This window comes from Rhamphochromis sp. 'chilingali' (assembly GCF_963969265.1).
Source record: "Rhamphochromis sp. 'chilingali' genome assembly, chromosome: 15".
In the NCBI taxonomy this organism is placed as follows: Eukaryota; Metazoa; Chordata; class Actinopteri; order Cichliformes; family Cichlidae; genus Rhamphochromis; species Rhamphochromis sp. 'chilingali'.
Genome location: NC_137942.1, coordinates 25,220,814 through 25,237,625, shown reverse-complemented (window position 1 = coordinate 25,237,625; position 16,812 = coordinate 25,220,814). Strand labels below are relative to the sequence as shown.

The 16,812-nt window shown below is 44.5% G+C and overlaps 1 protein-coding gene across 4 annotated transcripts in view; it reads right to left on the bottom strand.

The window, feature by feature from the left end:
* The window catches only part of ep300b (EP300 lysine acetyltransferase b), a 30,406-nt gene continuing 13,594 nt past the window's right edge, over window positions 1–16,812 (bottom strand). For 2 of the 4 annotated variants that reach the window (XM_080904471.1, XM_080904473.1), the window contains exons 18-30: window positions 14,870–15,109; window positions 14,260–14,348; window positions 13,083–13,193; window positions 11,745–11,801; window positions 11,517–11,594; window positions 10,978–11,045; window positions 7,964–8,114; window positions 6,609–6,869; window positions 6,333–6,498; window positions 5,934–6,101; window positions 5,685–5,846; window positions 4,593–4,874; window positions 1–4,455 (exon numbers count right to left, since the gene is read on the bottom strand). In XM_080904471.1, coding sequence (XP_080760597.1) covers window positions 1,393–4,455; window positions 4,593–4,874; window positions 5,685–5,846; window positions 5,934–6,101; window positions 6,333–6,498; window positions 6,609–6,869; window positions 7,964–8,114; window positions 10,978–11,045; window positions 11,517–11,594; window positions 11,745–11,801; window positions 13,083–13,193; window positions 14,260–14,348; window positions 14,870–15,109 — 4,896 coding nt within the window. In that variant the 3' untranslated portion in view covers window positions 1–1,392. The remainder of the gene's footprint in view (window positions 4,456–4,592; window positions 4,875–5,684; window positions 5,847–5,933; window positions 6,102–6,332; window positions 6,499–6,608; window positions 6,870–7,963; window positions 8,115–10,977; window positions 11,046–11,516; window positions 11,595–11,744; window positions 11,802–13,082; window positions 13,194–14,259; window positions 14,349–14,869; window positions 15,110–16,812) is intronic. The other 2 variants (XM_080904472.1, XM_080904474.1) reach the window with 1 other exon arrangement.

Sequence of the window (16,812 nt, the reverse complement as noted above, 5' to 3'; positions counted from 1 at the left end):
TATTGGTAATTTTCATTTTATTATAAAAACAGTATTTGAGTCCACAGTTTGTTTCCTTTGTACAGTAAAAAATATTAAATTAACCTCCCAAAGGTCTTAGCAGAAAGATAAAGAGGATGGAGTTCATGGGGAGGAAGCTCACCCCAACTCCCTCTCGAAGAGTAGGCAGGGGGGATTTAAAGTCCAAGGGAAGCAGCAAAGGGGACGAGGCAGAAAGAGACGGAAACCAGCTGCTCACATCACCTTCTTTTGCCTCAGTTCTGTGCAACACAGTTCATTTGGATTGTTATCCTCTGTTTACTTCAAAACAGCAGAATCCTAAAAACACTAAAACCCCACCCCACTCTTTTTGTTTTTCATATCCCAGCCAATGTACTCAAAATGTTACAGGCACACAGGTATGCACCCCCCTCCCCAAGCCTCCACTGCTCCGTTTTAAGAGTCTTTAAAAAGGAAGGAGTGCACACACATTCGAGGGAGAGGGCTTTGCATGTTTGTGAGGCGGGGGGAGAAGAGTGTCTTCCAGCATGACTGATGTCCCAGAAAAACAAAAAGCTGTCCGGGAACGTCGGAAACACATCTGTTCAACACGTCAGACTCGGAGCAGACCCTCAACCTCTGCGAGAAAACACCAACATTTTCCCCAGCTGGAGAGAGTCGACTACAGACATCTAAATCTTAACAGTCAATAACAAAAATATATTTCTATAGGAATCGTAGCAGTCTCAAGGTACATAACCCCGCCCCCTCCCAAAATAAAAGAAATAAATAAAGCAAACCCAAACATTAAAAAATAAAAAAGGGAAGATATGCATCATATTTGGATCTACATTAACAATTATCCACATCACTCTAAAACAGAAAGAGTTTGACATAAGCAAAACAAAATGGATATATATTTATTTAAAAAAAAATTTGTATGCATGAAATCATTTCCTCTTTAATTCTCGATCACTTTTAAAATCTTAAAAACCATTTCTGAAAAAACAACAACAACAAAAAAAGGCAAGTACTTGTATTTATCCCCCAAAAATATCACCTTTTGTGTACTCTGTAACAGGTGGCAGGATGGGGGTGGGTGGGGGTGCTAGAGAAGCAGTCTCCCTCTTTGTCCACAATTGGCAAAAAATATATATATATTAACAGCAATAACTTACAATTTATTTATTCTAATTCTTTTAACAACTGGTTGATTTCTTGTTCATCTCCCATAGGAAGTTCAGTTCAATGCATCTTTATTGAAAACATTTTAAATAACATTTAATAATAGTATTAAAAAAAGAAAGAAAAAAAGAAGGCTGAATAATAACAGTAATACTGTCCTGGGCGAGTGCAGTCTGTGCGAAGGATCACGGAGAACTTCAGCTCAGCTTGACACTTTGAGGAGAAGTCCTACATGATGTTTAAAGGGTTGTGATTCATGTTCTGGCTCAGCGGGTCCTGGCTGTTGCCCCCTGGCCCGTGCAGACCGGCCATGCCACTCAGCTGGGACAGCATGGCACTCTGGTCTGACCCAAATTGCTCCATAGTGTTCTGCTGCTGCTGCTGCTGAGTCGTTGGCTGCTGCTGTTGCTGTGAAGGAACTACCATTCCCGGGTGGTGCTGGTTTAGATGGCTTGAGTGTGGCGAACCTGTCTGCAACTGGGGGGAGATGTGGTGCGGAGAAGGCTGAGGCTGCATGCGTGGGGACGGGCTAGAGTGCGGCGGCTGGGACTGGGGTCTGGGTGACGGTTGTGGGGACCGCACCTGGTTAGCCAAGGATGTGGGCAGAGGCTGGCCCTGCAGGTGTGGATGTGGAGACTGGGCGATCTGCTGCGGCTGCTGAGGGCTCATGGGGTTACTGTGCTGGGCTGGTGACCCACCGGGGCCCATATGTCGCTGCTGGAGCAATCTCTGGTGGAGCACTTGTAGGGCCTGAGAAGGTTGGGGTCCACTTTGTGCAGATTGAGGGACCTGGGGTGGCTGCTGAGGGCCTCCTACACCCTCTCCACCTGGACCTGCATCACCCCCTGGCAGGCCAGCCATGGTATGTTGCTGCTGCTGCTGCATTTGGAGATGATGCTGTTGTTGAAGCCTCTGTTGGAGTGCCTGCTGCTGGGCCACAGAGCCTGGGTAGCCTTGCCCCTGCTGGCCCGGTGGACCACCAGGCTGCTGGGGACCAAGAGGCGGACCTCCAGGAGGACCCTGTCCCACAGTGGGAGGCTGCATCCCCGGCTGTCCCATGAATCCCTGGCCCTGTGGTGGCTGTGGTTGCTGAAACTGACCATGATTAATACCCATCTGCTGCTGCTGCTGCTGCTGCTGCTGAAGATGCCGTCTCATGAACAATTCTCTAAGCTGAGGATTGCTGATGTTTCCCATCTGTGGCCCCTGGCCCTGGATTCCTCTCCCCACTCCCTGCTGCTGCTGCAGAGCTGCAACCTGCTGCTGCTGTAAACCGCTGAGCATCGGTCTCTGCTGCTGCTGCTGCTGCAGCTGCTGTACTTGCTGCAGCTGAGCCATAGTGGCGATGTTCACATTGGCCCCTCCCTGACCCCCCATGTGCATGCCTGGCTGACTAACACCAGCAGCATTCAAGTTCACCTGTGGTGCCCCACCTCCAATGACATTTCCAACAGGCCCCCCTGTGGGACCTGGTCCTCCTGGCACAGCCCCTGGTCCGCCAGGGCCCCCCTGCCCCCCCTTATACTTTGATGCCCTCTGTTTGATAAAAGCAGCCATCAGCTGTGGGTTTGACCGCAAGATGTTGAGGACTTGCTGTTGCTGAGGTGGAGAGCTAGGTGAGCGGAGCATCCGTAACAGCTCCTGGAGGGCTGCTTGGGGGAAGTTTCCACCAGCAGCGCCAACCCCCTGGATACCAGTGGCTCCAGGTACACCTGTGACCCCGCCTCCAGCGCCTTGCTGCTGCACCATATTCATCAAGGCAGCATGGCCCTGAGCCTGTTGGTGCTGCTGCTGCTGAGCGGCCATCATGCCAGTGTGGCCCACTTGGTTCATCATAGCTTGTCTCTGGTGGGGCGGCATCCCCTGGGCTGTCCACTGTGTTTGCTGCTGCTGTGGGTTCTGAAGTGGAGCTCCCATCCTCTGCTGCTGGAGCTGTACCTGAGGGGGCAGCTGGCCATGTGGGATGTTACCTTGCTGAGGAGGCTGCTGCATGGGCCCGCTGGTGCCAACCATCATCCCTGTAGGAGCACCTTGCTGCTGATCCATGTGGGCCCGAGCAGCTGTCACTGCCACTTGGGTCTGCGGTGGCATGCCCTGGGCTCCTACCATGCCTACAGACCCTGGGTGTCCCATGCCCATCTGCTGACCTTGACCTTGTTGATGTTGAGTGTGAGAAGGCATCAACTTTCCAGCTGCCTGGGCTGCCTGTCTCTGTAGTGCCATCTTCCTTTGAGCGTCAGCCACCTGCTGAATCTTCATAGCGATTTCTACAGCTGCCGGTGGAGGGCCAGAAGGTTGCTGCTGTGGAAGGGAGGGTTGGCTCGGCGGCTGGTTAGGAGGTTGCTGGCTCCCAATGTTTCCAGTCATGACAGCGCCACCAGGCTGCTGCTGTTGTTGGGGAGGCGTGGCAGAGCCAAGGACTGGTTTACCTTGGGACTGGTGGACTGGTGAGGAGCCTGGAGGTCTGCTGGAAAATTGAGGCAAACTGTTGTGGTGCTGCTGGAGCTGCTGAGGGTTGGTCACTGCTCCACTGGGCTGCTGCTGATGTTGTGGAGAGTTCATTATCCCACCACCACCACCTCCCCCTCCTCCTCCTGGAATTTGCTGGAACTGATGATGAAGGGCAAGCTGGGGAGGCATCCCTCCTGGCTGCTGCTGCACTCCTGGACCAGGACCCATTCCCTGCTGCGGGACTGGAGGCATTGACTGAGTCGGGGTTTGAGGAGTTGGAGGCTGCGTTCCACCAGATGTTGGGGTACTAGGCGCTGTGGTAACATTGTTTCCTGGTGATGGAAGTCCAACTGCAGATCCGCCCGGTGGCCCTCCAGCTGGCTGGGTCACCCGCTGCATGGTGGCCATCCTCCTTCTCAGCATCTGGGCCTGCTGCAGTCTGTGCTGCAGCTGCTGCTGCCGGAGTTTCTGCTTAATGTTCAGACAGAACGGGACAGGACATTTGTTCTCCTGGCAGTGTTTGGCGTGGTAGCAGCACAGAGCAATGAGCTGCTTGCAGATAGGACAGCCGCCATTGGTCTTGCGCTTGCAGCCCTTTGTGTGCTGCACAACGCGCTTCATCTTCTGACAGGACGGCAGCGAGCAGTTGGCATTGCGACACTGGCAAGCGTGGACCAGCGACTGGATGCAGCGCTGGATGCTGAGACGGCGAGAGTCACCGGGGCTTTGAGTAGCTGCCGCTGCCTGGTTGCTGCTGTCGTCATCCAGGCCAAGCCCCAGCTTTTCCATCTTGTGCTCATGACCCTTAGTGTTGTAGCAGGTGATGCACAAGTCATAGTCCTGGAAAATTAGGCAAAATTAATCGTTTAATAACACAAAACTGATAGATTAACTAACATATGCTACTGTGAAATGAAAAATTGTGCTTTAAAAAAAAGATCTGAATATTCATAAAGTACAGTTTAAATGTTTCTCACCTCGCAGACAGTGCAGTGGAAGCGAGTCTCCACGTGGTGTTTACACTCGTTGCAGGTATAGACGAAGCGGTCCTGGCTCTGGTTGTGGAGCTCCACCAACATACACATGGAGCTCCACTTGGACCTCCTGAGAGAGCTGAACTCCAAGTGCTTGTCTCTGGCCAGAGTTAGAAAGGCATCACGGCCGTCCATCAGATCGCAGGCCATTAGAGGATCTGGGTCGGTGATGGGGGGCAGTGAGTTGGCGGTGGGACCAGCAATGAGGCGGATGACGAAGAAGACCTGCCAGTTTAAAGCGAGGAAAATATTTAACCAACCTTTAACAAGATCTGATTTAGTATGTTTATGCGGGAAGATAAAACTGAGGGAAAATGTGTCTTTTTTTCCCCTGCAGATCAGTGAGTCAGTGTTTTGTTTTGTTTTTCAATAAAATGTTACCATCATTGCACTAAACAATTTTGGTCTCTTTTCTTTTTTAGACTTAAAGTTGAGGATCATTAGAAGCGTGGTTGCTTTGAAGGACAAGTAGGTGCCACTCAGACCACTAGCTTCCTGCTAGGTGTCACAGAACTGGACCTCTGAACTGGGGCAGACTTAAATGCAGCTGCTTGCTTTGTGGCTTCTTCAAAATAATTTATTTCAGTGCGTGAAATTAAAGGATTTTATTAGTCTGTTGCATACAATGTATGTGTGCAACTTGCTTTTTGGTGTCAGCTGATAACTTCCCTTCCCCCTTTTGTCCAGCTGTAGTCACTTCTGGTGCCAAAAACACAGCTGACAACAGGTCATGATGGTATGGATGAAGCTTCAAAAACGGGAGCTCACAAACCAGCAGTGGCATAACACTGGCTGTTTCCATCTTTTATATACAGGCCATGAAACAAGGTGACTTTCTTGTTAATGGTTGTGTTGCCAAAAGGCATCTTTGAGGTTGCACTAAGCACATGGACTGTGTTTTAATGCCGCCGTATTAAGTAAGTAATATCAGAACTGCTCCACAAATCAGTCTGATGGCTGATAGTGGTATAAATATGCTGCAGTGTCGAGTAAGAGAGTAAGCAGCGGCACTACGACTAAATTAGACTTGCATACCTCTTTATGTTTCTCCATTGTGGCGTAAAGTTTCTGGGAAAGGTCGTTGGAAACGTTGGGCATCCCTGGTTTTTTCTTATTGGCTCGGCTCAAGCTGCTCTTGTTCTTGCTCGTCTTTTTATTGTTCTTCTTTTTGGCATTCTTGCTGTCTCCTTTTATGGCCTGTGAACGTTTAAATGTCAATTAAGCAAGAGGACACCGCGAATATATATATATTGTGACAAAAATTGAGGACCTTGTTCCACTCACATCTGTGCTCTCATTAGAGGTGCTGTTCTCCTCCCTCTTCCTCTCCTCCTCCTCCTGTTCCAGTTCCTTGATGCTCTCCTCCAGGACGTTAGGCCAGAAGTCGCCCTCAAAGTATGGCAGCTCCTTGGCACTGGTCAGCCGGTCTTCTGTTGCCTGCTTGAAAATGTCCTAAAGGGATGACGAGGACGAAACAAGGTAATGCTGTTAATGAGGTTTCAGAGGGTCACACAAAGCATGCAAGAAAACTATGTTAAAGACAGTCCAGGGCGATGGAAACCGTAAGAAGCCACATGAAACTACCAGAGTACCTACAAGAACAGCTTGTAAATGGACTCATTTGCTCAAAGAATCTGGGACAACCAGACACAGAGCATGAGAATTAGGGATAAACTGTCTCACCTTGTAATCATGGACTACGCGCTCAGACACAGCCTTGTCCAGCATCTTCTTGTACCATTCCTGCAAGCGTTTAGGCTTGGGGATCTTCTGGTCCAGTGGGTGACAGTGGAAGATGTAGTCATCCCCTTCACTAGGAGGACAGGCCCAGATATGCCCTGTTGTAAACCTGAGACAGGGAGACAAGGAGCCTTTTATATAAAACTGAGCTTTTCATGCAACTAAAAGCATTCAGAAACAGCAAATGTAACACAAAGAAACTCTAAGCTCCTGTCTTACCCCAGCCTTTTGACATACTCCAGGTAGCCCAGCAGGATCTCGTGATAGACTGCAGTCCTGAGGTGTCGAGGTTTGAAGAAGTGCACGCTGTCCAGGTAGGAAATGTACACTCGCCTCTGATTGGGAGGAGGGCAATCTGAGCCGTACTCTTGAACGTGCATGCCGAAAAAGCAAACGTCCGCTCCGTCAACGTCCTCGAATGCAAACAGGGCTTTCATCCTGTACGGGAAAGACTCGGCCATCTCTCCGTTGTCCACAAACCTGACAGGGAACAAAAATAGGTGAAGAAAACTGGCGTCAAACATTATCAGCAAATGAAGAAACTTGACTGTGGCACGTGTGAACACAGACTACAGCCATGCAGCGCTTTTACCGAGTGAGCTAAAATCTGGTTAGGACAAAACTGTCAAAGCCAAAGGGGTTGGATGTTAAATGAGACGCAAGTAATCACTGAAATCAATTCAGATTGCAGCTTTCCTCCTTCTCGACTTGCTGGACACTTGATTTAATCTTTAATCTCCTCACTCACTGCTGAGTCACCTCTCATCTTCCCTTTTGATAATCTCATAATGATTTGCCTCGTCGCTGTGAAACGTAGGGAAGTATTCTTCTCACTGATTCCTTCAAGGATTCATACATACTTGCAGAGCCCGACAGAATATTTGATCATTTAAAACGCTGATATATTAGCTGATGTTTTTTTTTTTTATTCATTTCAGACACACAAAGCACAGATTTACCCAATACTTGTTATCTGTAGTTTTTCTTAATGAGTTCCTACTAAGATAGTATGACAAAGCAGTTTAAAATATTGTTTTGAGCGTTTATCGGGTTTCAAACAAATGATATTAACAGGAAAGGTGCAGAGTGCCCCCTAGAGGACAATATACACAACACTACATCTCATAACCTTGTTTAGGATATTTCTCTCCTTTGTTTTTTAACTTTCATTTTCATTTATTGACCATTACAAACACTGATATAAAGAATGATACCGATAACATATCAGTATCAATATCCACCAATATATCCGCCACACTGATATATCTGCGCTAACTCTATGTAGAACAGGGATCAGTGTTTTCTCACACTTTAAATCATTTTTCATTGTTCCTGCAAAACTGACAAACATGATCTTAACTTATTACCCTTCACTTACATTTTTTTATGCACATACTGATATTTTTGTTAATACATGTAATAATATGTAGCACCTCAAAACTTTCACCTACCAAAATCACAGCTTACCGTAATAACTCCTCCCATAGCAATTAGGAGTTTCCATGGATTCCCACCTCTAATCAGTAATTATGTTCCCCAAAAACCTGCAGCAGCAGTGAAATTTAACTGTTTACCTGGACTTCATTCCCGGCTTGACTTCAACCACCTTGTCTGAGACATGGACCACACGAATGGTGACCTCTCCAGACTCGGGATGGTTTTGCCGCTTGATGTAGTCGTTCACGCGAGTTTCTAAAAAGCTCCCCAACTTGGTTTGAGGAAGCCCTGCGGACACAGAGAAACAGGTGTGACCAAATAACAGGGCTGAGAGGTACCACTATTCTCACACTGTAGTTTTTGGTGAACAAGTATTTTAACTTCTTTATTTGTGAAAAACTGGAAGCAGCTGTGGGACAGAGCCTTTTTCTGACTTCATTCATTGAAAACCTCCACCAACAAATATCTACTACCTTGTATCCAGGAAACAGACCTCCATACAACACATTTCATCAGCCTCACTCCAGTATAATCAATCTAATCTTTTGTCCTCCATTTGTTCAGTTTCCTCAGGTTTTTAAAGCACAAACTGCACACCCCACAGAGATATGGGAGATATCTCAATGAATCAACTCATTGGTGCAAAAACACCACTTTATGTCTGCCAAACGGTGTTACCGATGGCATTATCATATATTAAACTAAAGATAAGGGAACAAACAATGTGTTTTTGTGACAGGCTGCTAGTAACAAAGTGTTTAAAGTAGGGGTGGAAATTTAACGCATTAATTGCAATGAATTTGAAAATATAACGCATTAAAAAAGAATGCATTTAATCGCACTTTGAATTCCTAGCTAAGGGGAATTTTTGTTGATGCACGATTTCCTGGTATACCGATTACACTGATGCACACATCAGAGCTACAAAGCATCAGAAGAAAGCGCATTGCTAGGACTGATGGGAGGCAAATTTCATTTCAAAAGACTACCTGATCGAACTGGACCTGAAAAAAGTCAGATGCAAGGACTGGACTGAAAAAGCAGCCAATGTCCAAAAACTTTGAAAGATGAAGAAACTGCTGCTCAAGACCACGAAAACGCAAAAAACTAAAGTCAGGACAGTCTGGATCATTGGAAAGCAAAGTGTAAAGAAATGAAGGGAAACTCAGGTTTATGTATAGGATGGCATTTCTAAGTTAAATGTACTTATAAAAACACTGAGAAATCCCTTCTTTCAGCATGGATGACTAATGCTAACCAGGCATAGTTTTCTGGGTAAAATCCAAATCTACATCAAAAAACAAAAAAAAGAGCCTTGCTGGCAGCTTTCTTTACTGTTTTTCTGAGTCTGCTGGTGACAAAAACAACACCATTCTAGTAACTTTGCACGATTTACAGTTCAAAATAATCCTCATTTATCCTGCAGTGTATAGCAGGGGGGTAATACTGAACAGAATTGCAGAAACGGGTATTTAAAAGAGTAAATAAATGAATTGCACTATCATACTGTCTGCAATAATACTGGTATAAAGACATAAGGTCATATTAATGCTATGACAATGCCATAGATTTACACTCCCTACTGCCTGCAACAATTAGATGATCTGAGCATTCCTAAAAACTGTGTCAGATGATGACTGAAGTGCAGTGCTTTTCAAAATATACAAGAAACGTGTTCCTGCTGAAGGTGAAAACAAACTTGTTTAACCACTTGAGGCAAAAACCAGGCTACGAAGGAGGAGATACTAACAGCTGCTGATGTGCAACCCAGATGTAAACAAAAGAGCCTGCTGGTGCTGCACTCCACATGACAGGAAGAGCATACAGTGGACAGAAATCACTGATGTGGTTACATACTTCGAAGTGAGGGCTTCAAGCAGCTAAAAAGATCAAAGATACGACAACCCAGACAGATTTTCAAGATTAGGTTACTTTAGTTACTGTTGCCTCAATGTCCAGGGAAAATACGACTTTGGCTACTTTTGTGCTTTTAATCTCAGCCTGATCGTTTTGTTAACACTATTATCGTTTTTCTTTTAAAAGGAAAAAAATAATGAAATTGTGGACACAAGCGGTGGAAATAAGCTTTCTCCAAAGGGTGGATGGGCTCTTCCCTAGCATAGGGTGAGGAGTTCAGTCATTCAGGAGGGGCTCAAAGTAGAGCCGCTGCTTCTCTACATCGAAAGGAGCCAGCTAACGCAGTTGCCTCTTAGGTAAGGTGTTCGGGTTAGGGATGTCCTACTGAGAGCAGTCCCCCCCCCGGGGGAGACCCAGGACACAATCTCCCTCTTGGCTGGCCTGCGAATGCCTTGGTGATTCCCCAGATAAGCAGGAGGAGGTGGCTGGCAAAAAGGAGGTCTGGCCTTCCTTGCCCCCGAAACTCGATTTCACATAATTGGGATAAAATGGCTCGATGATTTATTGTTTTGTTATTTTAGATTTTAACTGTGTTTCCTAGTTTTAGACTGGTCGGTCAGTCTAATTTTTTGCCCCTCATCTCTAGGTCACACTTTAAATGAGGAAGTAGAGGGTGGCTGATATTGCCTTGAAATTATATCACTATTTCACGACAATAAAGATGAAAAAAAAAATATATATATACACTGAAGGTTTTATTCATGCTTGCGCTTGAAACATATATTAGTGGAAGTAAATCAATCCTTACTGCCGGTGACACAAACCTTATTTGTCTAGATTATTTATCAAGATTGTTTAACAGGTGATGTAGCATAATGTAAACATAAAGACAGTCAACATTGATTTTATTCTGTGGCAAGTTTTGGTACATTTTTTAAATTATATACATTTTTCATTTATCTTCTAAGAGAGGCATTGAATTCATGTGAAGAGAAGATTTGTACATTAGCAGGAATGCACACCAGTGTTATAACAGTGTGAACGCAGTGTTATGTTTATGTGACAGTGCAATAAAAACATTTGTCACTACAATAAATATATAAAAATCAATGACCAATCCTGACACATAATCACAAATCTCAGCACCGATCAAAATAATTGTCCAAGCCAATTTTCTTCTGATTAGTTGCCTCTCTCAAACAGGTGCTTTATTAAAAATATGTGGGTAGGGCGAAGAAGAGAAGCAGAGGTGTAAGGACTAAGCATTAGACGAGCCCAGCTTTATTCCACTTACTTTTGGCGGCGTATTTGTTTTCTTTCCGTGTCTTATTGGCCTTTTTGAGACAGCTGTCACAAACAAATCTGGAAGTGAAAATTCAACGGTTAGATTTGGAGGTTACCATCAGCTCTGTCACAATAATCAGCAGTGACAGTGACAAAGCGGCTCTAATCAAGACATGACTCGGCCTTTCATGCTAGTCCTCCTTTCTTTAAACAACTCTAATGAGTGGGAAATCACTCACATCTCTCAATTAAAAACAGACCACACATGTAGGGAGGTCAATCTTGGAGGAATGAGTCTCTTTGCTACGGGACTGCCGCCATGCTGTCAAGCATTTTTGACACCCCCACCCCGATGTAGCGTTTGAGATTTAAAACCTATTTTAAATCAGCAGCAGCTGGAAAAGTGAATGTCAGACCCAACATTTGTAGTTGGGCATATTAAGTGATTTTAGTTAAAAAAAAAGAAAAAAAAGAATGGAGATTATATTCCAGACCCAGTCACGCAGAGAGCGTGTGTGTTCGCGTGTGTGTCTGTGATAGCTGGCTCACCCTGACGGCCATATGGTTTCATTATGGAGGACGCAGATCTGGTGCATTTTACGGCCGCAGTCGATACATTCCACAAGTCTGAGCGGGGAGAGAGCGCGAGGAGACAAAAGACAGACGTTCAAAAGTTAGTACAGTGAAAACATCACACCCGAGGAAATAACCCGCTTGATTCCTCGAGAACCTTTAACACAATAATGGCTCTCAAATGAGTTAAGAAGGGCTACATACAGCTCGGGGTCAAGCGTGTCGTTCTTCTTCCGCTGGAACTGGTCTTTGTTGATGGAGCTGTGGGAAAAATCAGAAAGAACCAGCTGTAATCAACTCAGCCCTCTGCAGACTGCAGGCTGCATTTCCTTCATTCGGAAATGTTTACAACAAATTCAAAATGTGCCCACTGCCTCAACACTTCCCCTCTACATGCTCTCATCCTGATCATCTGTCATGGAAGACAAAGCAATAATAGGAAGCTCTTCTAACCCACAGAGCCGCCACAAACTAATCCTGTGCAGCTCAACACTGTTTAATCCTATAGGACTCACTGTTAATTATCTGGACCATTTTCTCGCTCATTCAACAACTGGGTCAGTAAATATCAGGACTAGAACTTTGTGACTGATTATTCCATTATTCATTTGATCAGTAAAATCTGCAGCCTGTTTCCTAAGCTGCAAGATGCCACTTAGCGAATGTTTTGCCCAGGCTGAGCTCAGTTTACTACCATGTGTGATAAGTGTGTGGCATTGGTTCTCATTTTGGCTAACAGAAAGATTCAGGACGATTATGTTACAGTGATATCAAATACAGACGAGCAACAAATCCACACCTAAGAGAAACACAAAGACTTAAATTATAAAAAGGAAAGAAGTGAAGCTTCTTTCAGCAGATTTTACACCAGAAGCCCTCCCGATCTTGAACTGGAATCTTATGTGTGTTAAGCAAATGAGTGAATCACTACAGTGTGGCGCCACTAATAAAAATGCAATGCTTTTACAACAGTAACATTAATTAAGAAAAAGCAGCTTGAGGAACTAAAAACAAAACAAATAAACAAACAAAACAAAAAACTGCAGCTAAGCTATAGGTGTACACAACAGGAAACATTTGAGTGCCTTTTTTTTGTGCAGGTTTATTTCCAAAGATGTTCCTCTGCGGAGGCATCGCTGCAGAAAAGCTGCTCTGCAGTGTTGGGAGACACTGATGATACCATTTAGAGGACACAAACTAACTTTTAAACTGTATTTTTGATCACTAAATTATATTTTCGTGACGTAATTTAGTGCTGGTCGCTTGCACAATAGTCTTTCACTGCATTCACAACAACCCTATCAAAATCAGTGTGTTGAACTGTGTTTCACTCAGGAGGACAGAAGCATTTCTTCTTAAAAAAAATAAAAAATAAAAAATAAAAAAAAATAAAGTTTCCAATTAGTTTTCAATAAATTCACAAATATATTTGATAGCCTAAAGAAAAGGAGTGGGTTTCAAGCATTACACAAGGACCTCTGAGATGAAGCAAGCTGTCTTGTGTTGTGCGTTGCATGAAGGAGACAATGTGATGGTACTCACGTCTGAGGCTGGGAGGGGTCATCCCCCAGGGAGACACTCTCGCCTTGGATTTCGTTGAAACACTTCTCACAGAAGTGATACCTGTCAGCAAGAAGCCCATATTTTGGTGAACTACACCGTTCGTCATCAGCACAGCCAATCACAGAGAGGGCACGAAGAAGCAGCCGCCAATCAGGGCAGGACAGGCCAGGGGGTGGACACACAGGAGGAGGCAGAGGGCAAGGTAGGTCGTCGCCGGCAGCCAATCGTGATGCAGGGTTTTTGTGTGGGCGGGTGTTTTGATTTTGCGCGTAAATTTCGGAGTGGATGATTGGTCACACCAAAGCAGGCCAATGCAGACATCACAAGCGTTAAAAAAACACAAGGAGGGAGAGAGGGGAAGGAGAAGGGAAGGGAAAAGGGAGGAGGGAGGGAGATGGGGAAAGGGAGGTCAAAATGAATATAAAAAAATAAAAAATAAAAAGCGTGAAATAAAACGTTACAGATCAGACGGAGACGATGAAGGGAGGGACAGAGGGAGGGGTCGAGGAGCATGGAAGGAGAAGGATGTGAACAACAACCAACAGAGGACAGAGAGCCAAGGCAAAGCAAAGATTAGCATCAGACGTTCAGTGATAAACAACAACAACAACATTACAGCAACATGAGAGACCACTAGGAGCTGTGGAGGAGGAAGGGAGTGAGGAGTCTCCATACATGAAAAGGTGGATGAGGAAAAAAATTAATTATTAAATGGTAAAGCAACAGAGACCCATCATCCTTTCTGGTCATTTATAAAGTGGGAACCTTTCTTCTGGTGACGAGCATGACACCACCACCACCTCCTCCCACTCTGCTCATGACGGTACATTTTAGAAAATGTGAAATCAACTTGGTTGTGAGAACAGTGGTGCAACAAATTTAAAAAAAGAGGAACTGTGCAGGACGACGGGAGCCCACTTTATGAATGACAACAACATGGAAATTAAAGTGGTGAAGTATGGAGATGGTGCCAGGGTAACCATTTGAAGCCAAATTAAAACTCATCTGTGATTGAACTGACTGATTGATGCTATGCTGTAGGAAATATCAGTGTGAGGAATACAACACGACACATACGAGGTGATCTCACTGTCTGCATTGTCACAGCAAAAAAGAAAAAAAGAAATGAGAACCAAGTTCTGCCGACAGCCCTTACCTGTTCTGGTAGCTAAAATAAGCAGCATCACGTTGGATGGTGCATAACTGTTTTCCATAGCAGCATAGCGTTTGGGGGGAAAACTCAAACTGCAATGAGGAGACAAAAAGAAATCTCATATGAATAAATGTTTAAAAACACACACTAACACTAGATGTACCAGGTTTACATAAAGTCACAGACTGTAAAAAAAAAAAATAAATAAAACTGAAACGATTTTGTGAACTTCAAAAACTAAAATTAAAATGCAGGAAAAATCTTTAGTTTTAGTATCTGATAGTTTGGTTACAAAAAAACAAGTATGTGTTTAAAAAGTTGTGTTTTTATTGCAATACCTGCCTCTGACATATGCCCTCCATATAGTAATCATTAAAAAGACTAAGGTTAACACTGAACCTAATAAAAACTAAAATGCAACATTTTCAAACAACAAAAACCAAACTGAAATAAGAAAACCCACTCTGGAAACTACCTGAAGCTCAACTAGATTCAAAACAAAAAAGGTTCTATTCAGCAGGTTTGATCTGCAGAAATGGTAGATAAAGTTTTTCACTTATTAGTCTACACCTGCAGACACACAGGAATGATAAAAAACATGGTTCTGCCTCACCTTCCTCCCACAGCAGTACCCCAGGCCCTGCATGACGGGATCAATCTCCGACTCGAACACCTCAGCCAGCTTGGAGCAGTACTTGTAGACGCGGGAGGTTTTGCGGTTGTACAGCCAGGCGTTGTTGAACATCAACCAGATGTCCTCTATATACTGCCACGGCTCCTGGTATTGCCCCGTGTCCAGCTTCCGCTTGATGGTCGACAGGTCCATGGGGTTCTTCACGATGTCAAAGTAGTCCTGGTTTGGAAGGGACGCCGTCCAGGTAAGAATGGCAAGTCAATGTAAAGTTCAGGTAGTTGAGAAAGATTTAGAAGCAGGGAGAAAGGAAAGAGCAGCGAGATGTGGGAGCATTTGATCACCCAAGGGAAGAGTTTGAGAGATGGGGGGGAAAAAAAAAGAGTACGATCAAGGTCATCGTCGTCGTGGTCATCAGGTGAAGGTGCGATGACGGCGTCGCAGTCAACCAGGCGGGACCAGAGTAGGGAGAGAAGAGGGTGCAGGGGGACAATGTTGTTGAGCGCTGTAGAGAAGAAGGTTCGCGTGCAAACAGAGAGACATGACAACTTCTGCCCTCCAGCTCTCTGCCTTGCACCCTACTTTAAAAGTCAAGTCCCTGTCTGTGCTGTCAGCTCATACACCCATTTAAACACTACCTAAAGATGACATGTAAACATAATGCAAATGACACCCAGTAATGTGACTGCAAAATTATTATTTATCAATTTGCTTTGGGAAGTATGTTGGCTCATTTTGCCACACAGCCGGGGGGAAAATGAGTCTCTGGGTTGTGATCAGGGTGCAAAACCAAGAAGAATAGAGCAGCGGCAAAAGCAACAAGGCAGACAGAGATAAACTGTTTCTAGCAGCCGAGTGGTCGGCGTCAGCTATGCTAGCAGCACGAGCGGCAATATGTTGGCTGAGTTAAAATCAACAGGGCTGAGGTGAAGCAAGTGAGTGTGAGAGGAGGGACGCCTCTCTGGGTTGTTTTTCTTTTCCTGTCTTAGGCATTCTGCTTCTCCTCAAACTAAAGCACAGTTTGAAAGGCAGAGAGGGGTGTCAGAAGAAAGGAGGTCCATCGGCTCTGAGTGAAAACACTCACAAGAGGAAAAAAACCCTGATAAAAACAAACAAGCAGTGCCTAATTTCTATTACAGGGCCGAATATATATCACAGCAATGTGCTATATTTTGTTTTTTATTAATCCAAACTATTGTAAGTTACATTCCCCCCCCCCCCCCAAAAAAAGAGCTGAATGGTTATTCAGCAGCAGAAAGTTACATCCCTTGAATGTGGGTGCTCCAGAAGGAGATGTGAGCCAACAGGCTTGCTAATCACTGCTGTTTATTAATGTTCATATTTGCAGTGGGAGGACAGACACAGTTGCTCCGATTCAGAGTAAAAACATCCTGAATCTTATCAAGTAGTCTTCCCTCCAAATTGGACCCACTGAAGGTCACCCACCTCTACACACTGCCCACCTGAACACCGTTACACTACTACTGGTGAGGAACTGAACTAGAAAGCTAGCAATGGGACACTACCACGATGATGATGATGATGATGATAATGATATATTTAAAAAAAACATTTTTTGAAGCAATGCAACTTTAAAACTTGATGTCAAATGGCAACAAATTAAAATACATAAATGAAAGCGACTGGCTCGTGAACTGCAAATCATCCAGAGTGTATCCCGTGCAAAGTCTTTATTTTTAGGTACCGGTATGTGTAATATTCTTTCAACCGGTTTTTTTTTCTTATATTATGAAGTTTTTAAATATGGAGTTAAAATACATTTCAGCTGTTAATACCTTTTGATGTTGTTTCATATTAAATTTGCATTCATAAGAGCCACTGCTTTCATTTACAAATGGCAAAAAGTAGCATACAAATACAAACACGTAAACATATGACATGCAGTGGGGGAAAAAAAAAAAAAA